The sequence below is a fragment of the Corvus kubaryi genome, unplaced genomic scaffold, assembly GCF_017639235.1.
Source record: "Corvus kubaryi isolate FWS band 111438036 unplaced genomic scaffold, C.kubaryi_AGA036_p1.0 37395, whole genome shotgun sequence".
NCBI lineage: Eukaryota > Metazoa > Chordata > Aves > Passeriformes > Corvidae > Corvus > Corvus kubaryi.
Window position 1 is genome coordinate 284,720 of NW_024581134.1, and position 19,789 is coordinate 304,508.

Consider the following 19,789-nt stretch of genomic DNA (forward strand, 5'->3'; position numbering starts at 1 on the left):
TTGACAATATTATGGAGCCTCCATTCACAAGTATAGTTCGTGAGTGATATGAATTTTATGGTTCTTATCACCAATGAAAAAAATTTGCATATCCCATCACAGAGTTCTTATAAGAACCTATTCTGCATTTCTTATCTCAGGGTTTTTGTGATAAGAAATATTGCATTAGGTCCAGTGATTTTCATTTTTCCAATAGAATTCTAAATACATATGCAGTAGCTCTTTACTGACTGGTTTCATGTCATAAATTATAAGCTTGGAGGTAAATACATGTAGTGGTTTGGTCCAAAATACTCATTACTGTTTATCTGCTGTGAGATAAGAATTAGGAGAAATGCAAAACAGGCACCAAACTTGAAAGAATATAAAGAAGTTTATTAACAGACCTAAAAGAAGAAGGAAAAAAAAATTATACCACCTTCAGAACTCTCCTCCTCCCCCCACCTTCCTCCCTTCTCCCACTGACAATGTTCAAAGACAACCCTTAAGATGTTCAGTCTGTTTACCACTTCCATAATAACCTTGTTCAGTCCATTTAGAAAGAGAAGTCTCTTCTTGCTCATGCTATGAAAACAGTATCACAATGAGACAGCCGCCCACTTCCAAATATTGTTCAGTCCATTTAGGAAGAGGAGTCTCTCTGCCTGCGTGTGAGTCCTTTTCCCCGACTTGCAGCTTTTCCCGCAACTGCTTTCGAGGGTCCACTCTTGAAGTTTTTTGGGGTATAATTTTAAGGTTGAGCCGTTCAGAAACAAAAACAGAGGCCCTTCTCCTTCCCTGGGAGCAAAGGGTCTTCATCATCTTCATTGTTAGGACTATCTCTGGGAGCATCTCTAGGGACTGAGGTTTTCTCCTTTCCCGTTTGGAGCAAAAGTCCTCATCTGGTTCATCTCTACGGACTGAGGTTTTCTCCTTTCCCGTTTGGAGCAAAAGTCCTCATCTGGTTCATCTCTACGGACTGAGGTTTTCTCCTTTCCCGTTTGGAGCAGAAGTCCTCATCTGGTTCATCTCTCCCTGTCCAAACTTCTCATGAAATTACAGCTGCGTCAGCATCTGCCTATCTCAGCGCAGGTGCTTTTGCTCACGAGTTGAACACTCCACCCCCCATATCTTCATGGAATTACAACAGGATACTCTGATATATCATAGCTTCACAACAGAATTTCAGCTTTAAGCATCTCCTCTCTCTCTTCCCTCAGGTTTTCAGCTCTTCACAGCAATAAAAAGGATTAATCTCACCTCGGCCTTGCAGCTTTGCAGCTGGAATGTTGAATTTTTCTTATCGCAGTGGAGAGGGGGGAGAGCCGAGCCGCTCCGGCTGCCCACGGCAAGGCAGTGGGGGGGGGTTCCATGGCTGGAACAGGTCCATGGCTTCAGGATGGCCGTGGCCCGGCCCGGCCTGGCCCAAGCAGGGCCTGGCCGGGCCCGCTGGCCCCCACACGGGGCCCGCAGCCACCTGTCCCAGCGCCGGAAACGAGAGAGAGCTTGGAGGGGGAGTTTGCCTATTCTTAAATGTGGATCACAGAGGTGATCACAACTTTAAGTGGCTTAGAGAATTGTCCATATTCAAACTGGCCAGCTGATAGGTTCTATCAGTTCCCAGAGGAAACTGTAAGCACCCCTTAGCAAGGACGTCCCTTCCGGGACTATGCTTGCTAACCTATGACAATACATTAGGACAAATATTGATTTCTAAATAGTCACCATGAGTGATGATGACTGTGGTAATAAATTATCACACCTCTTGTCTTTTATATCTCTGTCTTATCTCCCAGTTACTATACTTTGTGACAAGTAAGTAAATAAATAACGCTGCCTCACTTCTGACAGTTCAATTCATTCAGAATTAGAAACAGCAGGTATGACTACATGATAGGGTTTTCCGGCAGCTCTGCTCAGAAAGACATTTTGAGATTTGCCACTATCATAAACAATGCTTTCAGTGTGTCACATCACCAAGCATTGCAGGCTTCACTGTAGAAGCAGCAGGTGAAGTCCAGTTCCTGTTGGAAAAGATTAGGAAAAAAAAGTAACAATACTGCTTGGGGATGTCATTGAACAAATAGTCCTTGTTCATTCAACATGTCTGCTCCATGGCTTTTCAGCAATTCTTTGGTTTAATGGATATTCTTTGTTTTACTGGAGAGTCTCAGCGTCTAGTACCGTAACACCATGGCTATATGTGACATCTGGTTAGGAAACAGGAGCCGAAGTTGCAGTTACAATTGGACCCCTCCATACTCCCATCTTCCCTGCTTCACCACCAGCCCAGAGACTCCCCCAGAACAGCTCCAGTCAAGCCAGCACAGGAATATAAACGGGGCAACCTGTGGACAGAACCCATTGTCTGAAGAACTGAATGAGTACAGCAAAACCTGCCCCAAAACAGAGGTGGGGAAAAGAACACAAATAGAACACCGTGGATACAGCATCCTCACAAAGCTCCGTGATGGAGACCAAATGTGTGTCAGCCCTCACTGTGCCTCCAGCCCAGGGTAACCCTCTCTGTCCCATCCCTTCCCTACAGCCCAACACCACCTTGTGCCCTGACTTGCGACCACCCCGGCTCCCACACCCTGCTGTTCACAGCTCGGCCGTGCTGTCCGCCCCAGGAAAGGGCAAAGAAATGGATATGGCAAACTCTGCTTCCATAGCACCTGAAGGATAGACATATGGATAGGCATGGAGAGGCACAAGAAAGACAAAGGGCTTTGAAGGGACACACAGTGAGGAGACCAATGGCTGTATGGAGAAAGTTTCTTCCCTGATGAGGAAGGCCAGAGTGCATCAGGCAGCTGGCTCACAGGCAGGTGAAAGAAAACATGTGGATCCAAGGAGATGTCTCAGATGCCCTGGGTCATTCACCTCCAGGTCTAAGCTGGGGTGCTCAGATATGTCTGAACTCAAGTATGTTTGTCAATTCAATCTGCTTTCTGGGAACCAACAAAACCCAAGCTGATGTTCCAAATATTTATTAAAAAGTAACTGCTAGTGGAGAAAAAAAATCAGTAAGTAGTCCAATGGCAGATTTATTACATTTTTGACAGGTAAAGGGAATTAATCTATTTTATGAACAAAAATGGCAATAGGAAAGTATACTGAAGGATTCTCAATCAAACTTTAAAATGAAAACAGCATGTGCAATACACATTTATATATAAATATATTGGTTACATTCTTTTTAAATAGATTAAACAACATTCATTAGCAACATCCAAAAATATTTCTTTGTGGCAAGAGATTCATCTTCCTTCACAGCAATACTGCCTCTCCATAAGTTTCCACGACAACGATTTTAGAGTTTGGGACTAGAATAGGTATTCGACACACCAGATCAAACCCAGAGCAAGTGATTTGAAACTAGTTTATATGAGATCTCAATGAGACTTAAGCCCAGATATGCAACAGGTGGAACTGGCAGAGTGTGATTTAAGATGTGGGATCTCATTGAAATCTCAAATTTGGATTAAAGCTAGATTCCCATAGGGAAGCTGTGACACTGCTCAGAATTCTCAGCTAAAACACACTTCCCTTTTTCTGTAAACAAATGCTAACAAAAATAAACTCTCTGTACCCTGTTAACCATTTCTTAACATAAAAATAAGAAGCTGCTCAGGTAGTTTTAAAATAAGTCAGTATAAAACTCTATCCTATCCTAAGTGCTGCCTCTCCCAAAGTGCTAACAAACGGCACAGTGTTTCCTGTTTGAGGCCACATTCCCTGCTTTCCATGGTTCATATTGCAAACCTCAGCTCCAGAAGGACTGAGCTCAAGCCTCCGACCATGGTGGCTGAATCAGCCCAGCCCTGGGCATCCCCCTGGGACACGCAGAGCCCTTCTGAACAGGTCGTGCCAGGGCTGTGCTCCCTGTGCTACCAGAGCCACCCTGCACCCACCGCAGAGCCATGGCCAGCCTGCAGGGTCTGCACTGCAGGGAGCTGCTCACACCCACCCTAGCACAGCAGGTACTTTGCCTGTCCCCTGCAGAGACCTGGGCAGGAGCTGGGCTCAGACCCTGCAGCAGAAGACAAGCAGATCATTTTGCATAGTTTGGTTGAGCGGTGACTCTGTGAGTCCTGGGGAGATGCTCTACCGTGCTCCTGCTGCTCCCATTCCTGCCAGGTGTAGCAGGGACTCTCACAGCTTGCCTGTTTGGGACCTCTTTGGACTTGGTTTGGTTCAAATACTTGCTGGCTGATAACTTTGGAGCCTGAATAAGAAATAGTGCAAATACAAGCTTAAAGAATAAAAAAACCCCAAACCATACCACATTACCATCACTGAACATTCAGTTAAAGACACAAGAATCCATAAGACGAACCCCCAGTTTTGGGGTATTTGAGATATTTGGCAAACTTCCACAAGATTCTTCACAATTGTCTTTAAGCAGTACATTTCACTTGGCACTAGATGCTTCAAATTATTTGCTAATGTGATTCTAACTAACACTGTTGTAGCTAATTGCAAATGACTTTGAAGACTAGTCATGGAACACGGGACATCTCCCTGGTGTGATGGGACAAACACTCTCTGCAGTTATGGATTCCTCAGTGCTTTTCTTATCCAAGTTTAACTCAAAATGATTTTGCTTGCATGGAATGGTGTGAATTCATCCAGGGTGGTTTTTCTGGAAGGCGAACAGACAACAGTTATTTCTGAGGGTCAAAATACCTTTATTTGGCCATGCTGAGGCAGATTAAGAGGCCAAAACAGAACTCAGTTTGATTCCTATTATGGGAGGCTGGCTGCAGTACATTTTAAAACAACAATCATCTGAAGTGGCTGAGATGTTCAAGTTTGAAACTTCCTAAGTGCCAGGGCACCCTATAAATGCAGGGCCCCCCTGGTACTGTAGTGACCTTCACCACATGGCAGCAGCAGCAGAGACACTCAGTCCTTATGGAGGCAACGCACCACGCAAAGTTCCTTGGCCCACTTCAGAAAGAGCCTTAATTTCTCTCAATTCCTCTTCCCCCCAAAAATCAGCAGAAGGGACATTCAGCAGCAAGTTGGGTTCAGAAAGCAGTGCACAAACGGCCTACTATCTTCACTAAGGATTAGGCACACAGGCTGCTCAGGCTCTGGGGAAATCCTACGTACCTCCATCTCCAGGCGCCTACAAAGTCTGGTCTCGGTGTTTCAGGGCTCAGCACTGGGAACTAGTTCTGCTTTGACTAGAACCAAAGAGAGAAGACTGCAGTCCTTCACCAGGGGCAGGGCTGCCTACTGTCCTTGTTAGACCCCCAGGGTTCAGACCTGCCCTTCTCCCTGTTGTGCCACTCAGCACACTGACATCAAGGCAGGTGTGCTAACCTGAAGGTAGAGTTGCACCAGGGGAGTCCTACCTGTTGATTTAATGGGATTGTTTCAAAGCAGGAATCCACATATTTAAAACCATAAAGAGATGAATTCACAATGAAGCTAAGGAAACAAAGAAGTCATCATATTTACAGACAGCCGCTGTCACACACACACACACACCCCTTTCATACTCCATTAATGAAACAGCCTTATCTTTGCCCATGTGCTTGGTGTCTAATGTGATACTCCAGCACTTCATGACATTGTTTCCAATGATACAGATAGCACAGTTCAGGCTTTAACAGAACTGATGCATAATTAGGCTTAAGTAGCTTTCGTCTCCCGGCTCCATGAGTTAATTACAGTTCTGTACGTGAATAAAATAGGAAAAAAATCTCCACTTTTTCTCCCATCAGCAAATTCATGTTCTGTGATGGGCAAAAGGAGGGGTTTTTGGAACAAACACTGCCTTCCCCTTCTCCCTTTGTCTGCCAGTGTCAATGTTACTGGAACTTAAAGCTGCAATCTGCATTACACAGATGGGACTCTGCTATGTTCATCTCTTTTTTTGCGATGTTCATGTAGCAGTGACTTTTGAAAGATGTTTGGAATTACTGCTGGCCATGACAGGATACTGCCTAAATTAGAATCAGGCTCCAAGTATCTTCCTGCAATTAGATTATGTCATATGCCATATTCTTACTCATGGCCTGGGAAGGAGAATGCAAGGATACTTAATATCTGTAGACATTCAATTAAAATGAGTGCGTCGGACACACAGTGGTCTGGCTTCTGCCTGCCTCACATCTAGCCCAGGCTAGCTCCTAAACGTTAAGAGGAAAGAAAAAGGAAAACACACACCATGCCCATACATACGCCTGCTGGCTAATAAGGTTACCTATCTAAAATGTAAAAAGCCATGCAGTTTACACTTTGTTTGATACAGTTTGGGTTAAGTTAATGCTAGAAAAATAGAATTCAGAAGGAGGGGAGAAAGGTTTGTGTGTAATAAATGGCAATTTTGCTGTCTCTTGAAGGTTGCATTTCAAGCATAACTGCATTTCTCCATGCACTCCGAACGCTTCCCTTTTCGGGTATTGGCATGCTTGTGGCAAAAGCAACCAAACCAATTAATTAGGCACACAGTGAAAGATGCCATATGAAAAAAAAAAAGATTAGTCATTTCCATTCTGAAAATCCTTACTCAAAGCCTTGATGTCACAGCAATAAGCTAAGCATGAAAGGTTGCAGACTCCTTCCTTGCATGAGGGCAACACCAGCTGTGCACTGCACACAGCTAGAAAGGCTCTTATATATTATATATACAACTGTAATCCAGAATAAATAGTACTGTCCTGACTCATAGGTGTATTTCAGCGTGGTTGTTGTTGGTTGTTATGGCTGGAGAATGCTTGCTTTTCATCCCTTCTGTCCCGCCCTTGGACACATCAATGAACAGCAGCCTGGGAGTCCACAGCGTCAGCAATATCCTTTTGTATTCCTTCCGAAAATTCTGGTTAAGAAGCCCATAGATCACAGCATTGAGGCAGCTGTTAAAATAGGCCATAAAATAGCTCAGGACAAAAAGCCATTCTGGAATGTGTGGCTGCACTTTGGAAGGATTAATCGAAACAGCTAGGCCAATAAAGTTTAATGGTCCCCAGCACACAGCAAAAAGGACGAAAACCACAAACATAGTCAAGAAGTTTCGGATGTCAGCTGCCCTGAGCTTCTGCTTGCAGTCTTGTCTCACCCGGTGTTTGACTTGAATCACCAAAATCCAGATCCGTAGGTAGCAAAATGTCACGACGGAGAGCGGGACAATGAAGTGAACCACCACCACTGTGATGGTGTACGATGTGCTCACCGTCTGGGCAAAGGTGCAGGAGTAAATCCGGGGGTCATACTGCAAGGAGCCAACAAAGAAGTTTGGCACAATTGCCACCACCGTGAGTATCCAGGTCAGGCAGAGATAGCAGCAGGTGTTCTTCAGGTTGAAGAGCTTATCGTACCGAAGGCTGTGGCAGATGTAGCAGTAGCGGTTGATTGCGATCGCCGTGATGTTGAAAATGGACCCGATGACACTTAAGCCCATCAGGAACCCACTTATCTGGCAGTGAACATTTCCCATGGTCCATCCATTGTGGAAGATGGCACTCAAGATCAGAGGGTACGGATAAACCGCAACCACGAGGTCTGCGACAGACAAGCTGACGACAAAGATGTTGCCTACAAAAAAGAAGAGACCATGAGAGGTTAGTGTAGATCCAGATGGACAACTTGCAACTCAGAACTCCTCTTTAGGCCTAAGTCTTCTCATGGGCTTCACTCTACTCTCCACTCAGAATTTGAAACCCTAGGAAATAAGACTGTGCTCTACTAGTGACAGCAGTGGAGAGTAACTAGGCATGATTGACCTGCATGTTCCTCCTTGGGAATATTCTAAACTGAAAGTGTTACCCTTAACTTGGCTATAGCTGGGGGTCAGGTACCTGTGGTCCTTTAAGTTATGTAGGAGAGAAGGATTTTGCTCTCCTTGTTAATCAGCCAGCCTGACTGTCTCTGACCATCATGGGCCAAAGGCCTATGATAGGCAGGTTTTGTTCTCAGTGGTTTATTCATTTCACTGACAGCAGTTGCACAGGAAAGGTCTCTTTTGTTCTTTTGCATGTAAGCAGGTATGCATTCATCAGAATTTCTGCACTGTTCATGTTAAGGATTGTATGTTCTTCAAGGAAGCATAGTGCAACCAGCCTTGATGTGCTTATCTTATTTGGTCTATTTTCCTGCTCTTTTAAAGTTGTCCAGTGCAATGTGGAAGGTCAGTCACTCCTTCACTGTCTGGTCCTGGGCAGAGAATGTGGTTAATAAGCTGCAGTCAGCCATCTCTGCAGAGTATGTGCTGCAGGTTGTTCATTTAGGCTCTACAACAAAGAGAGTTGAGAGTCTCTGCAAGTATAAAATAATTTAAGCCTTGTTGGATGGAAAATGCTGCACTGTGTGGGACAACACCTTCCAGCTCCACTGTGTGGAGCAGCCTCCAATGACCTGGGTGACCAGTGACCTCCTAACAGCACTTACTGCTCATTTCACGAGTCTGGTGTATTTTTAGGGAGGCAAAAAGCCTTTCTGTTCAGTTTGCCAGTCAGCATAGAGGACTGCATGAAGAAAAGGACCTCGAGGTCTTGTGGGAACTGGTGTAACTACAGGACCAGCTATAATGTTGAAAAGGACATCTGTCAATACGCAGCATTTTGATGACCTCAAAGTGTCACTTCAGCAGGAGCTCAACACTTCAGTTCGAGGACAGCACACTAGAAAAAGTGGTTGGTTTTCCTAACTCTGCAACTTTCATGTGTATCTATAGTGGTGGGAAGGAAAATATTGCTAGACAGCAGATATATATACACACAGAGAGAGTATATATAGAGAATAGAGTTATGTGTAACACATTTAAGGTGTCAACACCTGTGCCCCTATGTGATACAGGCAACATCCCATCCAACTGATCACACCTGCATGTTCTCTTCAAACCCTCATATCCTGCTGTCTAGTAGAGTAGATATATATTTTAAAAAATACTTAAAAGAGGTATTTTTCTATGGTATCCCTGAAAGGACTCTCTTACATCTCAATTCAACCAGGTCACAGGCTTTAGCACTTGGAAAATACACCCAAGGGCTGTCAGAAAGCATGGCTGCATTGCCGTTGCAGTTGGGTCATGGCTATGTTTGTGCCAACAAAAACTATCAGGACAAGTCAACAGTTCATATCAGGCCACTTCATGCTGACTGGAAAGCAGTCCAGACTGGAGAATAGCCCTCGGCAGTGTGGAGCTGAGGCAGCTGACACAAAGTGTCACTTAAAAATAAGTATTAGCAGAGGTCATGTGAAGTGCTGAAATCTTTTTAGAAAGAAATTTTACATACACAGGTTTACCACAGCACACAGCTTCTGTGTCTGCTGGGCCTCAGTGCTGCTTTCCTGCTGATTTAATAACTTACTTAGAGCCTTTTAAAATGCAGCTACTGAACCTGGTCCCCATATAATTAACTCCATTTATGCCCATTGTCAAGGACAGAACCAACTGTGGTCAGACTTAGTGATGCTGCAGGCACCCCAGAGAGGGAATGCTCTTCTGCAGCAAAACTTTTATTCACTCGATCAAAAATATGCACTTCAACACAAAGAAAATGTGCCCCCAGCACCAGAACTTCCTTTTGGAAAGCTTTTCTAAAATAATTTTCAAGAGAACAAAACACAGACAGAGAGGTATCAGCAATCCAATTTAGGAGACTTCCAGAGCATGCTGGAGACAGGCTCCACTAAATGGACTGTAACTCTCCCTCTTCACCAGACCTGTCCTACTTGGATACACACTTCTACACAGCCAGCCAGAAAGCAAGTCTCTGCCTTTGCTGGGCATGAAAGAGACACATTCAACATTCAGTTCCAAACCAGGCAAAGCAGAACAAAGCTGAATGTTCCCTACTTAAAACACCACATTTGTGGATTTAATCCAAAGCATAGAAAAACCGTAGGGAAAATTACTAGTCTCACTTCACTGCCAGCTGCTGGAAGAAATAAGCCGTCTCTGCTGGTCTTTCTTCACCAACTTGAATAGTTGGGAGGAAGTAAAAATATAAGGAAAAAAAAATCTATAGAAATAATAGTCACAGGACGGACATTGTAGTTTGGATACAGTCCAAGAGCACAGTATTGTTGTGTATTATTTTGACACCAATTCATTGCATGTTGCTCCAGCAGGGAGAAAATGAGACGGTTTTATCACGAAAAGAATAATCTCCTCCACTCGGGGAGCAAAGCTGCCCTCCCCTGCTCTGTGCCTTCAACAGTACATTCTCACCTCTCCTATCCACCAGCAGACATGGCCCAGGCAGGGTGCTGGGTGCCTGAAAATACAGCCAGAAAGGTTCATGCAGTACTATTTCACAGAAATAAACGCATCTTCCAGTTTATGTGGGAATGTGCTCAACTCCATCCTTTTCTTCTGGTGAGATGAAGGGGAAGGTCAGACCCATAAAACAGCCATTTGCAGGTCAGTCCTGGAAATCAGTGCATTTTTAATGACTGAGTACTGTAAAGACGGGGCTCATTGCATGCCACCAAAGCAGAACGTGCCCTTCAAAGTGTGGGAACTGGCTATTGGCTAATTATTAAAATAGGAGTAACTTGAGTTAAACACTGCTTTAGCCTTTCAGTCCCTGGTTTGCTATGAGACCACCACGTGCTGAGCCCTGCACCAACAGCTTGTGTCCTTCCCTTTGTAGGATGAGGTTGGACCGTCCTTCCCAAAGACACTGTAGAATGGGAAGCCATCTAATATGTGGCTTTTAGGGAAGGTGAAGAGCAGTCTCCTGCCAACAATCTTCATTATTGTGTTTTTTTACATTTCCCACTATAAAACAAAGGACTCTGGCCCATAAATAATGCCAGCAGGACTTCATCTCCAGTTGAAATTTATCTGCTTCTGCAACACTATTTTCAGATGTATCTTTTTCTCTTTGTTGGCATGTGACTATATTTCCTTATTAGCTTTCACATTTTCCGTCCCTTTTTTAACTTCTACTTAGTATAAACTGGCTCATGTGCCACTGTGCTCCATTCCCCAGTTATAGAATCATACATGAAGAGGCAGGAATGGTGGAGAAAAGCAAGTGTGACACAAGGATACTGGTAATACAAATTTGTCCACATTTTCAGAGAATTTATAAATCCTTGTACATTACAGAAGTCCAACACAAAGCTACAGATTATAGAGGTACAATATACTGTTCACAGTATAATCCACAATTGTTTAGGGAAGAAAAACCTAACTCCAAACAATCTGAAGCCCATCTGCAGAGCAGATTATAGGCACGTGCAAATTATGCAAAAGGGAATTTATCCCAGAACATCTCCTGCCCTAGCACTTCTATCTTTGAGTTCCCCCTCTGCTCCCATAAATCTATTTCTGCCCACTCCAGCAGTCTGCTCCTGTACTCCAGCAGTTCCCTGGCCCTACCTCTCATTCTGCCTGGATTATCCAACAACACGGATTATCCAACAACACAGGTTATCTGAGGACTTATTGTCAAGCCCTGGTTCTAGGAAATGTGAAAATACCTCAATGAATTCTGCAAATCGATAATCCACATACGTAAAAGTCTTCACTGGCAGGCTGCCCCAACAGCACCTGACTTTCATCCAAACAGATATGTTCAACAGAGATTAACTGAGCATCACTGTACAAACACCAGGGTCATTGGCACTGCCTGCCTCAAGAGGCTATTGGAAATCCCCTGGTGTCCAAGCTCCAGTTGCATAGATCCAGCCTCTCCCTACTTTTCCCACATAGCAGCTGTGGGCTGTCCTTTACAGACTGTGGCTTATGTATCCTGAACCTAGAACCAGGGTTAAAAGGTGAGGGGGGGAGAAGGAGATAAAATATTTTTCTGAAAGTGGTCACTTTTTGCACATCTCAAAATGTCCAAAACAAACACCCAAACCTCTTCTTTCTTTGTTATCCATATGAAGTTATTTTACATTCCTTGCAGAAGTATTACAGAACTACAGAACTCTTTCCTTCAGGTGAACAAGAGATGCTCAATGCAACCTGAAGTTAGCACTGTTACCTGTACACCCAGTGCTGAAACTGAATTGTCCTCCTGAGTGACAGGATTTTCACCAAAGCAGAGACACAGTTGTGCAGATCAACTTCTGCTCACCTGGAACAGTCCAGCTCCAACTGAGCCTGCTGTCCAGGCTGCCCCTTCCTCCCACCCTCTGTTCAGGGATTCGAGTTGCTCCCAAATAGACAGTGCCCACAGCATTTTGAGGCAAACAAACCCACATACAACAGGCTCAAAGGCAGCAAGTGAGAAGCTGACCCATGAGCACAATGGCTGAGTGCCATGGGGCTGGTTCACTGCATGAGCAGTCACCTCGCTGTTCCAACCTCTTCCCAGGAGTGAGATCAGACCCTGGTATCTGTCCAGCTGCTGCCAGATTAACTGACAGCTGTAGAAAAGCAGGTCTAAAAACCTGTACTGATAAAAATGTGCTGATACACAATAACAAAATGCTGAAAGTTTATTGATGCAACTGGTATGTTTGCTGTGACTTCTTACTACTATAACTATACTATAAACCACAGCTTATAATAAAGAGAATCTTAAACTTTATGTTTGTTCATTCAGGTTTTATAAAAAAATCAACAGACTCAGATCTTCCAGATAAACAGGAATTAAGACACACATCAACCTCAGAGATATATATATATTGAGGTTCAGTAAACAATTTAACAGGCCATGACTGTAAAGCAAGCCTCCGACGACCACTTACCATAATCTAATACTCTCTGTTTAACCTTCCAAAGCTTATGCTCACTCCAAAACAGAAACAAAATGTACTGTTTGCTCCAAGCAAAAAAATAAACTCATAAAAAGCTTTATTCAGCATGCAACAAGACTTTATTAGCTGTGATAGCCTCTTTTTCTTGTTTGTTTTTACCTGCCACTTACTGTGTGATTGCTTGTATGTCACTAACCTCCAGCCTGCAGATGTGAAGTGTGCTCGGTTCTACAAACTAAGTGGCAGTTCATAGAAAACACTTCCAGATCAATTTTCTTCTTTTTATGACGTAAAGATACCATTGAGTGTGTGCAATCATATTGATCACGTACTGCTGTAATTAAGTGGATGGCAATGCTGTGGTGTTGGGGGATGCTGAGCCTGCAGCCCTCTCTCTGACAAGCATTTCTTATGTCACAAATTCTAAAGGGTCATTCCTGGGGGAGACAATATTTACCCCATCAAAGTGCATTAAGAACCATCCTTCTGTAGGGGAGTTGACCCATTGCACTGCTCCTTACAAGCTCCTGGCTTCCAGGGCAGTGTGAACACCACACACAATGGCACAGGAGGAATGCCAGACTGTTGTCATCTCCTTCCACCATTCTGATAAGCACTGATACATCTGATGTGCCCACACGACAGCCCAGTGTATACTTACCCATTTTGACAACTGAAAATGTTTGACAGGGAGGGGAGCACAAGTGAAAATCAGCAAAATTCTCACTGAGATCCAGGCAAAAGGAAAAAAAAAGAAGAAAGAAAAAGATTTGTTGTTCAATCCATTAATCCATAAATTTTAATTGAGGATTTTATTTGTGTATTTAGGGAGTATGTTCAAAGAGAGAATAAACAAAAGAAAGGAAAAGGCATTCAATTAATTATCTGTTATCATTACTCCATTAGGATTCAGAGGGGGATAAAGTGTGGTTTCCTGCAGTTAAACAGACAGTGCAGTTGGGCTGTCAGCTGCTCTCAAATCCTGACTGTGCCGCATAAAATTATACAGAGCATAATAACAAAAAGGGCAGGAGGTATTGCCAACCCACAGCATCCTTAGGATACAATATTAGACAATGTGGAAATATCCAATTTAAGGACATTATGAAAGTCCTAAAAAATGCATGATACTCCAGAAGAATTTAACTCCTGAAAACAGTCCTTTGAGATCTATCTCTCAGTACAACCATGAAGCCACAGAACAGCAGTATGCTATGGGCTACCAACTGTTATCTGGTTTGCTGGCATCATTCCCTGTGGGAAAACTGTGGGCACTTGAAGCTGCTCCCTGCCTCGTGGCAGCCCTGCAGATGCACAGAGCAAGGCCAAGGCAGTCCCCAAAGCAAACTCTCCTCCTCCTCCTCTGCCTTCCTGTGGCCAGGCACTTATGCATCGCTTTGGCATCACCAGCTCCATGAGCCTTCTCATCAGTACATCACTACACCTGGGAAAGCTGCCTTTCCCTCTGGACCTTTGAGAAAGACTTGCTTGCGGGAGGAGGAGAAAAACCTCACAGTATTTACTGTAGAAGAAAGGACCAGCCCCCTAGAGCTTCAATTACATTTGTTATGCACCATATATTACCTTGGCTGATGGCTAAAGAATTGCTTACATTGTCAGGTGAAGGACTAGATTACTGGATTTTAGACTTTTAAATCATGACCTTTTAATTGTCTTGCTGCCAGAACCATACTTGAGCCATGCCTTCAGCCACCCTAACTGAATGCAGCAAAGGGCAATAGTTGGCAGTGTTCACACTCCAGAGATTCATAATTTTCATTTGGCTAAGACCAGCCAGATTCACAGCCTTAGCTGAGCCCAGAAGTCTTGGAAATGGGCTGGAAAATACAGAACAGCCCTGTTTGCACAATTTTGTATCTTTCCTTATATCACTTACCATTACACCAGAAACAATGTAAAGGGGAGGATTTTTCTCTTGCTGTTACACAGATGGTAGCTGGACATTCACTCTCAAATGAATAAAAATTATTTTAATTACGTCTTCTTCTGAGCCCTTAAAAAGTGGTCAGCCCTCTTTTGGTACCAATGCAGAGCAACTTCCCCATCTTCAGAAATTCAAATACTTTCTAAAGAAAAAAGACATTTTAACACCATCCCAGGGAAACAGTGTTTGGCAAGTTCCCCTGTTACTACCCGTTAATCCTAACACATCCTGCTCACCTTGGGCACTCCTTCCTGAAAAGGTGATCTGAATATAGTATAAAGAAAGGGGAAATTACATAAAGCTGACATTTTACCTACCTTCAACATTTTTCAAGTTTCTAAAATACAATTCAATGTTCATTAAAGTGCCTTGTAATGACTTCTTCCTGTGTTTTCCTGGAAGTTCTGACCCTTCACATGAGGGAAAACCACAGTGCTGTAATTCTTATGGATTTCTAAACTTAGCTCTTGCTAGTGTGATGTTTTTCCTGGATGCAATTATGGCAACTGAATCTGCCAGTAATGGAGGAGGAGTAAATGGTGGTCTTGATCCAGCTCCTAATAAATACAAAAGAAGTGCTAAAAAGTGTCCTTTCTCATTATGTGCCCCAGATTTCTGTCATTTCACTGTTATATCCACCAAACCCATCACCTGCAGTAACACTGTGAGATAGTGAGCCAATCCACACAGTGTCTTGATTCCTCTCTGTATCAGTTCCAAATTCTTGGACTAAAGATGGACCTGGAAACACTGCCTTCACAGCACATCCCAGCAAGACTGATGGAGAGCAAGTGTCAGAGTCAGGAGGCCCTTGGGGCCACCCTCCAACTTGCCCAGAGTGAGAGGAAGCCTCAGCACCTCTGCTAGTGTGAGGTGACCTGCAGAGCCCCAGCTGCTGCATCTGACTGTACAAGGACAGCATGGCTGGTGGCTACCTACTCCCTAAGGCACCTTCTTGTGGGACACAGACGTCTTTGGGAGGAGTCTACACAAAACCCTATGCAGCCAGAGGCGAGTCCAGGTACCCAAACTAGCACCTGACACCCTGGATACCAGTCTCGTCCCCTGAATTCCAGCTGTTTACCTGCCTTTTCTACCTGAAATCCCTGCTGAATAGCACTATCCACATTCAGGCTGTGTAGGAAGCACAGGCCAATGCCCTTATGTTTACCCTCCCACACTGGCCACATGGGCACAGGGATGAGCTCTACCAGCACGCATGAACTCCAGGCCCATTATTTATCACCTGGTTTGTAAAGCGCTCTGAAAGAGGAAAGACCCTGTATAAACATAAATATTAATTATTTCCAGCATCCATTGAAATGACAAACCAACATCCATCCTCTCCCAGTCCCAGCAGCTGTACCGCCACCATTTGCCATCTGTTACTATTGTAGGAAAAAAAAAATATGTCAACTCAGGCTTAATCAACTTAATAATGCTCTTTTGCTACTGGTGTTGGTCAAAGTGTGTTCCTGGAAAGGAGCTGTGTGCAAGCAACCTATTCCTAGGCAGCTGTCAGGCAGAGCATACAGTCAGATAAGAACACACAGCTCATTTTAGTGATAAAAATCTTGTCTGACTGCCCTGGAGAGCCCTGCTGAACCACCACAGCTGAGCCCAGGAGCTGCTCCTGCTCCTCCCTGTGCCTCACCAGCACAGTTTGTTGACTAAACCTTAGTGCCAGCACCAGTCACTACACCCACGGATATCCACTGCAAAGGAGCAGATGCTACCCTGCCACAATTAACAGCTTGTCTTGACCTCCCAGCCTTGACATCCCAGGGATGAGTCTCTCTCCAGTCTCAGCTCTTCCTACTTAGTTGGTGAGAATGGGAGGTGTTTTTTTTCTTTACAATTCTTTTGAATTGCATATGGAAATGATGAAGCTACTAAAAAAATAGTCACCACACAGAAATGTTTCCATTGATGAAGGCCATTTAGCATTTAGCTCATTCTGAACCAATTTGAGGTTACCTAAATGAGGGCTTGGGTGTTAGAGCAGTAGCTGGGTGATAATCACCTGTGCTTCTGCACAGCATTTGACACTAGAGTTAGGAAAAAGAAACATAATTTGGATCCAAATTATTTCCAAGGTGATAGCCTAGTTGTAGGCTGCAGCACAGTCCTGGTATGCCTTACAGTGAGTCCTGTGTTGCAATTGATTGGCTTTTCTTCAGAAGACCTTAACATATTTTTTCGAACAAAAATACCCACGGGGTAGATCATAGAATTCCTTAGAGCCCATGTTTTTTTCTCTTGTGGCCTCACACTGAACCTAGCAATGAAGCAGGTACAGCTACAGTATGTACACACAGTGGAGATGAGGCCGGAAGAGAAATGGTGCCATGAGGGACAGGAAAGCAGCACAACTGAGGGCAGCTGTCCATAGTCAGTCCTCCAAACCCAGCATCCAGCCCCATGGCAATGAAAAAGGTTGATATACCTGAATTACTGTTCATCCAACCTTCACAGTCTGCTAGGAAGAGGAGTAATATTCCTTACAAAACAGATGGGCAAAGAAAGACCACCAAGATGTGATGGCTTCATCAAGACTATGTGAACCGTGAGAGACATAGTGCATGCAAGTACGAGAAAAGAAAGTAAAAGAAGATCCGTTCTGGACCTCCTGGTTCATTCATAACTATTTACTAATCCCATTGGAAATGGAGAATTACTTTCACCTGCAAACACTTTAGGGACTCTGATACAATTACATCGGCAGAAGTCCAATGCAAACAGTTAAAATTGGTTCAGTAAGAATATAATGATACTGGAAAATAAAAAAAATTTTCATGTCCTCATTTTCCCAGAAAGGAGTCCAAAAAACAGTGTTTCCCAGAACATCAGCAAAAGTTTCACTCCAGATATTCCACAGGGTTTACAGAACTCATGTCAAGCCTGGGTACAGGATGAACAAGAAACGATCGATAATATGAGAAACTTGGACTAGGGAGTCCCAAATGTATTGCTGGATGGCATCTGCTTCTGTTCTTTTCCTAATGACTTATGAAACTTAATCATCTTTGAAGTGCTATGTATGGGTCTATAAAAGGAGAAAAGATGTTTTTGCAGTAAAGTCCAGAATAAATGTGTTCCAATGTGGGCCTGTGTGACCAAATGGTTCAAGTGGATGTGCTCTAACACTGAGCTCAATGGGAATCTAGTGGTGGATAATACCCAGGTGGCTTGAAGGCAAGTAAGACTCCACAGGACTGTGACACCTCAATTACTGGAGGAACTTAATGAAGTAAGTAGTCAGACTTATAGGCAGCAATATACACTTTCAAGGGTAGATCTCACACTTGTGGATAATATTTGATGAGGCTGGCAGACACTTCCACTATCAACAGCTTCCAGTAGAACAGCATTGCTGGATTCTGCTCTTACACAAACTACGTTTTGCCCTCAGCAAAAAGGAGGGGAAAAAAAAGCTCCAGAAAGAATAAAAAATGCTGAAAAAAAGGCCATCCACATAAGCCAAAGAAACTCTGACGTACTTAGCACAATTGCCTAATCCTGGAATACTCCCGAGTCCTACTTTCTAATCTGCAGTACAGGCCTACTTTTAGAGTTGTATAACCACCATCAATTGATGGTGCTTTCAGTGTCCCCTTAAAACTTTTCCCCTCCTCTCCCTTTTTCTCCCTAATGAACTTTTCTCAGCAAGAAATAAATCACAGACATTTCTTCTCTCTGAAACTACTTAACACCCACACCTCCATACTTCAAAGTGGTAACATGTTAACTTGAGCCTCATGATTCCCATCAGGAGCGCGGGAGGTGAGGGCTGCATGCAACCCTTTAATGCTAACCCTGAGTAGACCTTTCAAGCCAGTTGGTGGTTGGTAAAGGAGACTCTGCTCCCCACCTCCATGTTTGTATAGCCAAGGGAGTGACTACAAAACCCACCAGCGACAACAGAGCTGAAGGGACCCTGGGAGGTCGATTGATCAGCCCCCTCAGCCACACCTCTTAAAAGCTGCTGACAAGGAGGAGCCTTTCTTCACTTGGAACAGGCTGCCTAGGGAAATGGTGGAATCACCATTGCTTCAAGTGTTCCAAAAATGTGTGGATGTGGCACGGGGGGGATGCAGCTTAGTAGTGAACATGGCAGTGCGGGGCTAATGGTTGGACTTGATAATCTTAGACATCTTTTCCAATCTTAATGAATCTATGATTCTATGATTTCTATAACTCCATTGCCCTGACTCAAATCTAAGCTACCTTCCACCCTGCTTGCTACCATAAAAGAGAAAAAAAAAAGCTTTAGGCATGTGCTGGTTGAGTGAGCACAGAAACAAAGGAATAACTCAATAGCACCTTCAGTGTGAGATCTCTCCTCTGGCAGGGGCAAAACAGAGGAAGAGCTATACTTTTCACACTGCCTTTTGCTCCTGAAGTGTTGGAATTTCTATCAGTTTTAGAGGTCATGCTTTCACTTGCCACCCTCTCCAAAGACAAGAGAAGTGGTCAAGACTGCTAAATTTCTAAAAGAAAAACCTCTCTCACTCTATGTAATTTCTGAAAAGCGCTCTTCTCCACTCCTATATTGCTTTATCTAACAGCTTTCTTTAAAGAGCTGTCATTCATTAAGCATAAGATATTAATTCCTGCCTTCAAGTCTCTTCAGAGCCATTTGTGACCCTCCATTTCCTCTCCTTAGGATTCCCTGCTACTTTTCATTTAATTGCTGAAACCCCATGTTGTTATCTGTCCCCAATAAAGTAATTTTGTTTATCAACTAACTCCAGAGTAAGAGAAGTCTTAAGGATGAAATGAAGCATGGGCTTAATACAGAGTCTTCTAGGGAGAAGTATTTGTAACAAATATCGATGCCATACATTCATCATGAAATGTTCAGGGTAGTTGCAATATCACGTATCATTAAAGATACTTTTCTAAGAGGGGATTGGTTTGGCAGGGTTAGAAAGAATGAGGGTTTATAGTCCTCAGCAGAAGTGTAACGCAGATGTATCCAGGTAGGGAACAAAAACTCACAGCATGTTGCCCACCTCCTCCTTCACAGGGAACCCCAAAAGCAAGTTTTTAGAAACATTGAGAGGACAGGAAGACATAAGTCAAGGTTAAGTGTGCCTTACAAAGATCTTTGCAGAAATTCTGTCAAAAAATTTTCTTGGCACGTTGCTGGCAATGGATGAGACCTTTGCATGTTAATGAGTAGAGTTC

General features: G+C 43.7%; 1 protein-coding gene across 2 annotated transcripts; it reads right to left on the reverse strand.

Moving 5' to 3' along the window:
* Positions 1-2,956: 2,956 nt before the first annotated feature.
* Positions 2,957-18,743, reverse strand: GPR50 (G protein-coupled receptor 50). Of its 2 annotated transcripts, XM_042040020.1 has the most exons (3): positions 13,316-13,362; positions 12,646-12,689; positions 2,957-7,530 (listed from the first exon to the last, which is right to left on the reverse strand). In XM_042040020.1, exon 3 carries the CDS (start codon positions 7,430-7,432, stop codon positions 6,662-6,664), a length of 771 nt encoding a protein of 256 aa, XP_041895954.1. In that variant the 5' UTR covers positions 7,433-7,530; positions 12,646-12,689; positions 13,316-13,362; the 3' UTR covers positions 2,957-6,661. The 2 variants fall into 2 exon arrangements, with proteins under 2 accessions (XP_041895954.1, XP_041895953.1); XM_042040019.1 differs by lacking the exon at positions 12,646-12,689 and having other exon boundaries at positions 13,316-18,743.
* Between the last annotated feature and the right edge of the window lie 1,046 nt (positions 18,744-19,789).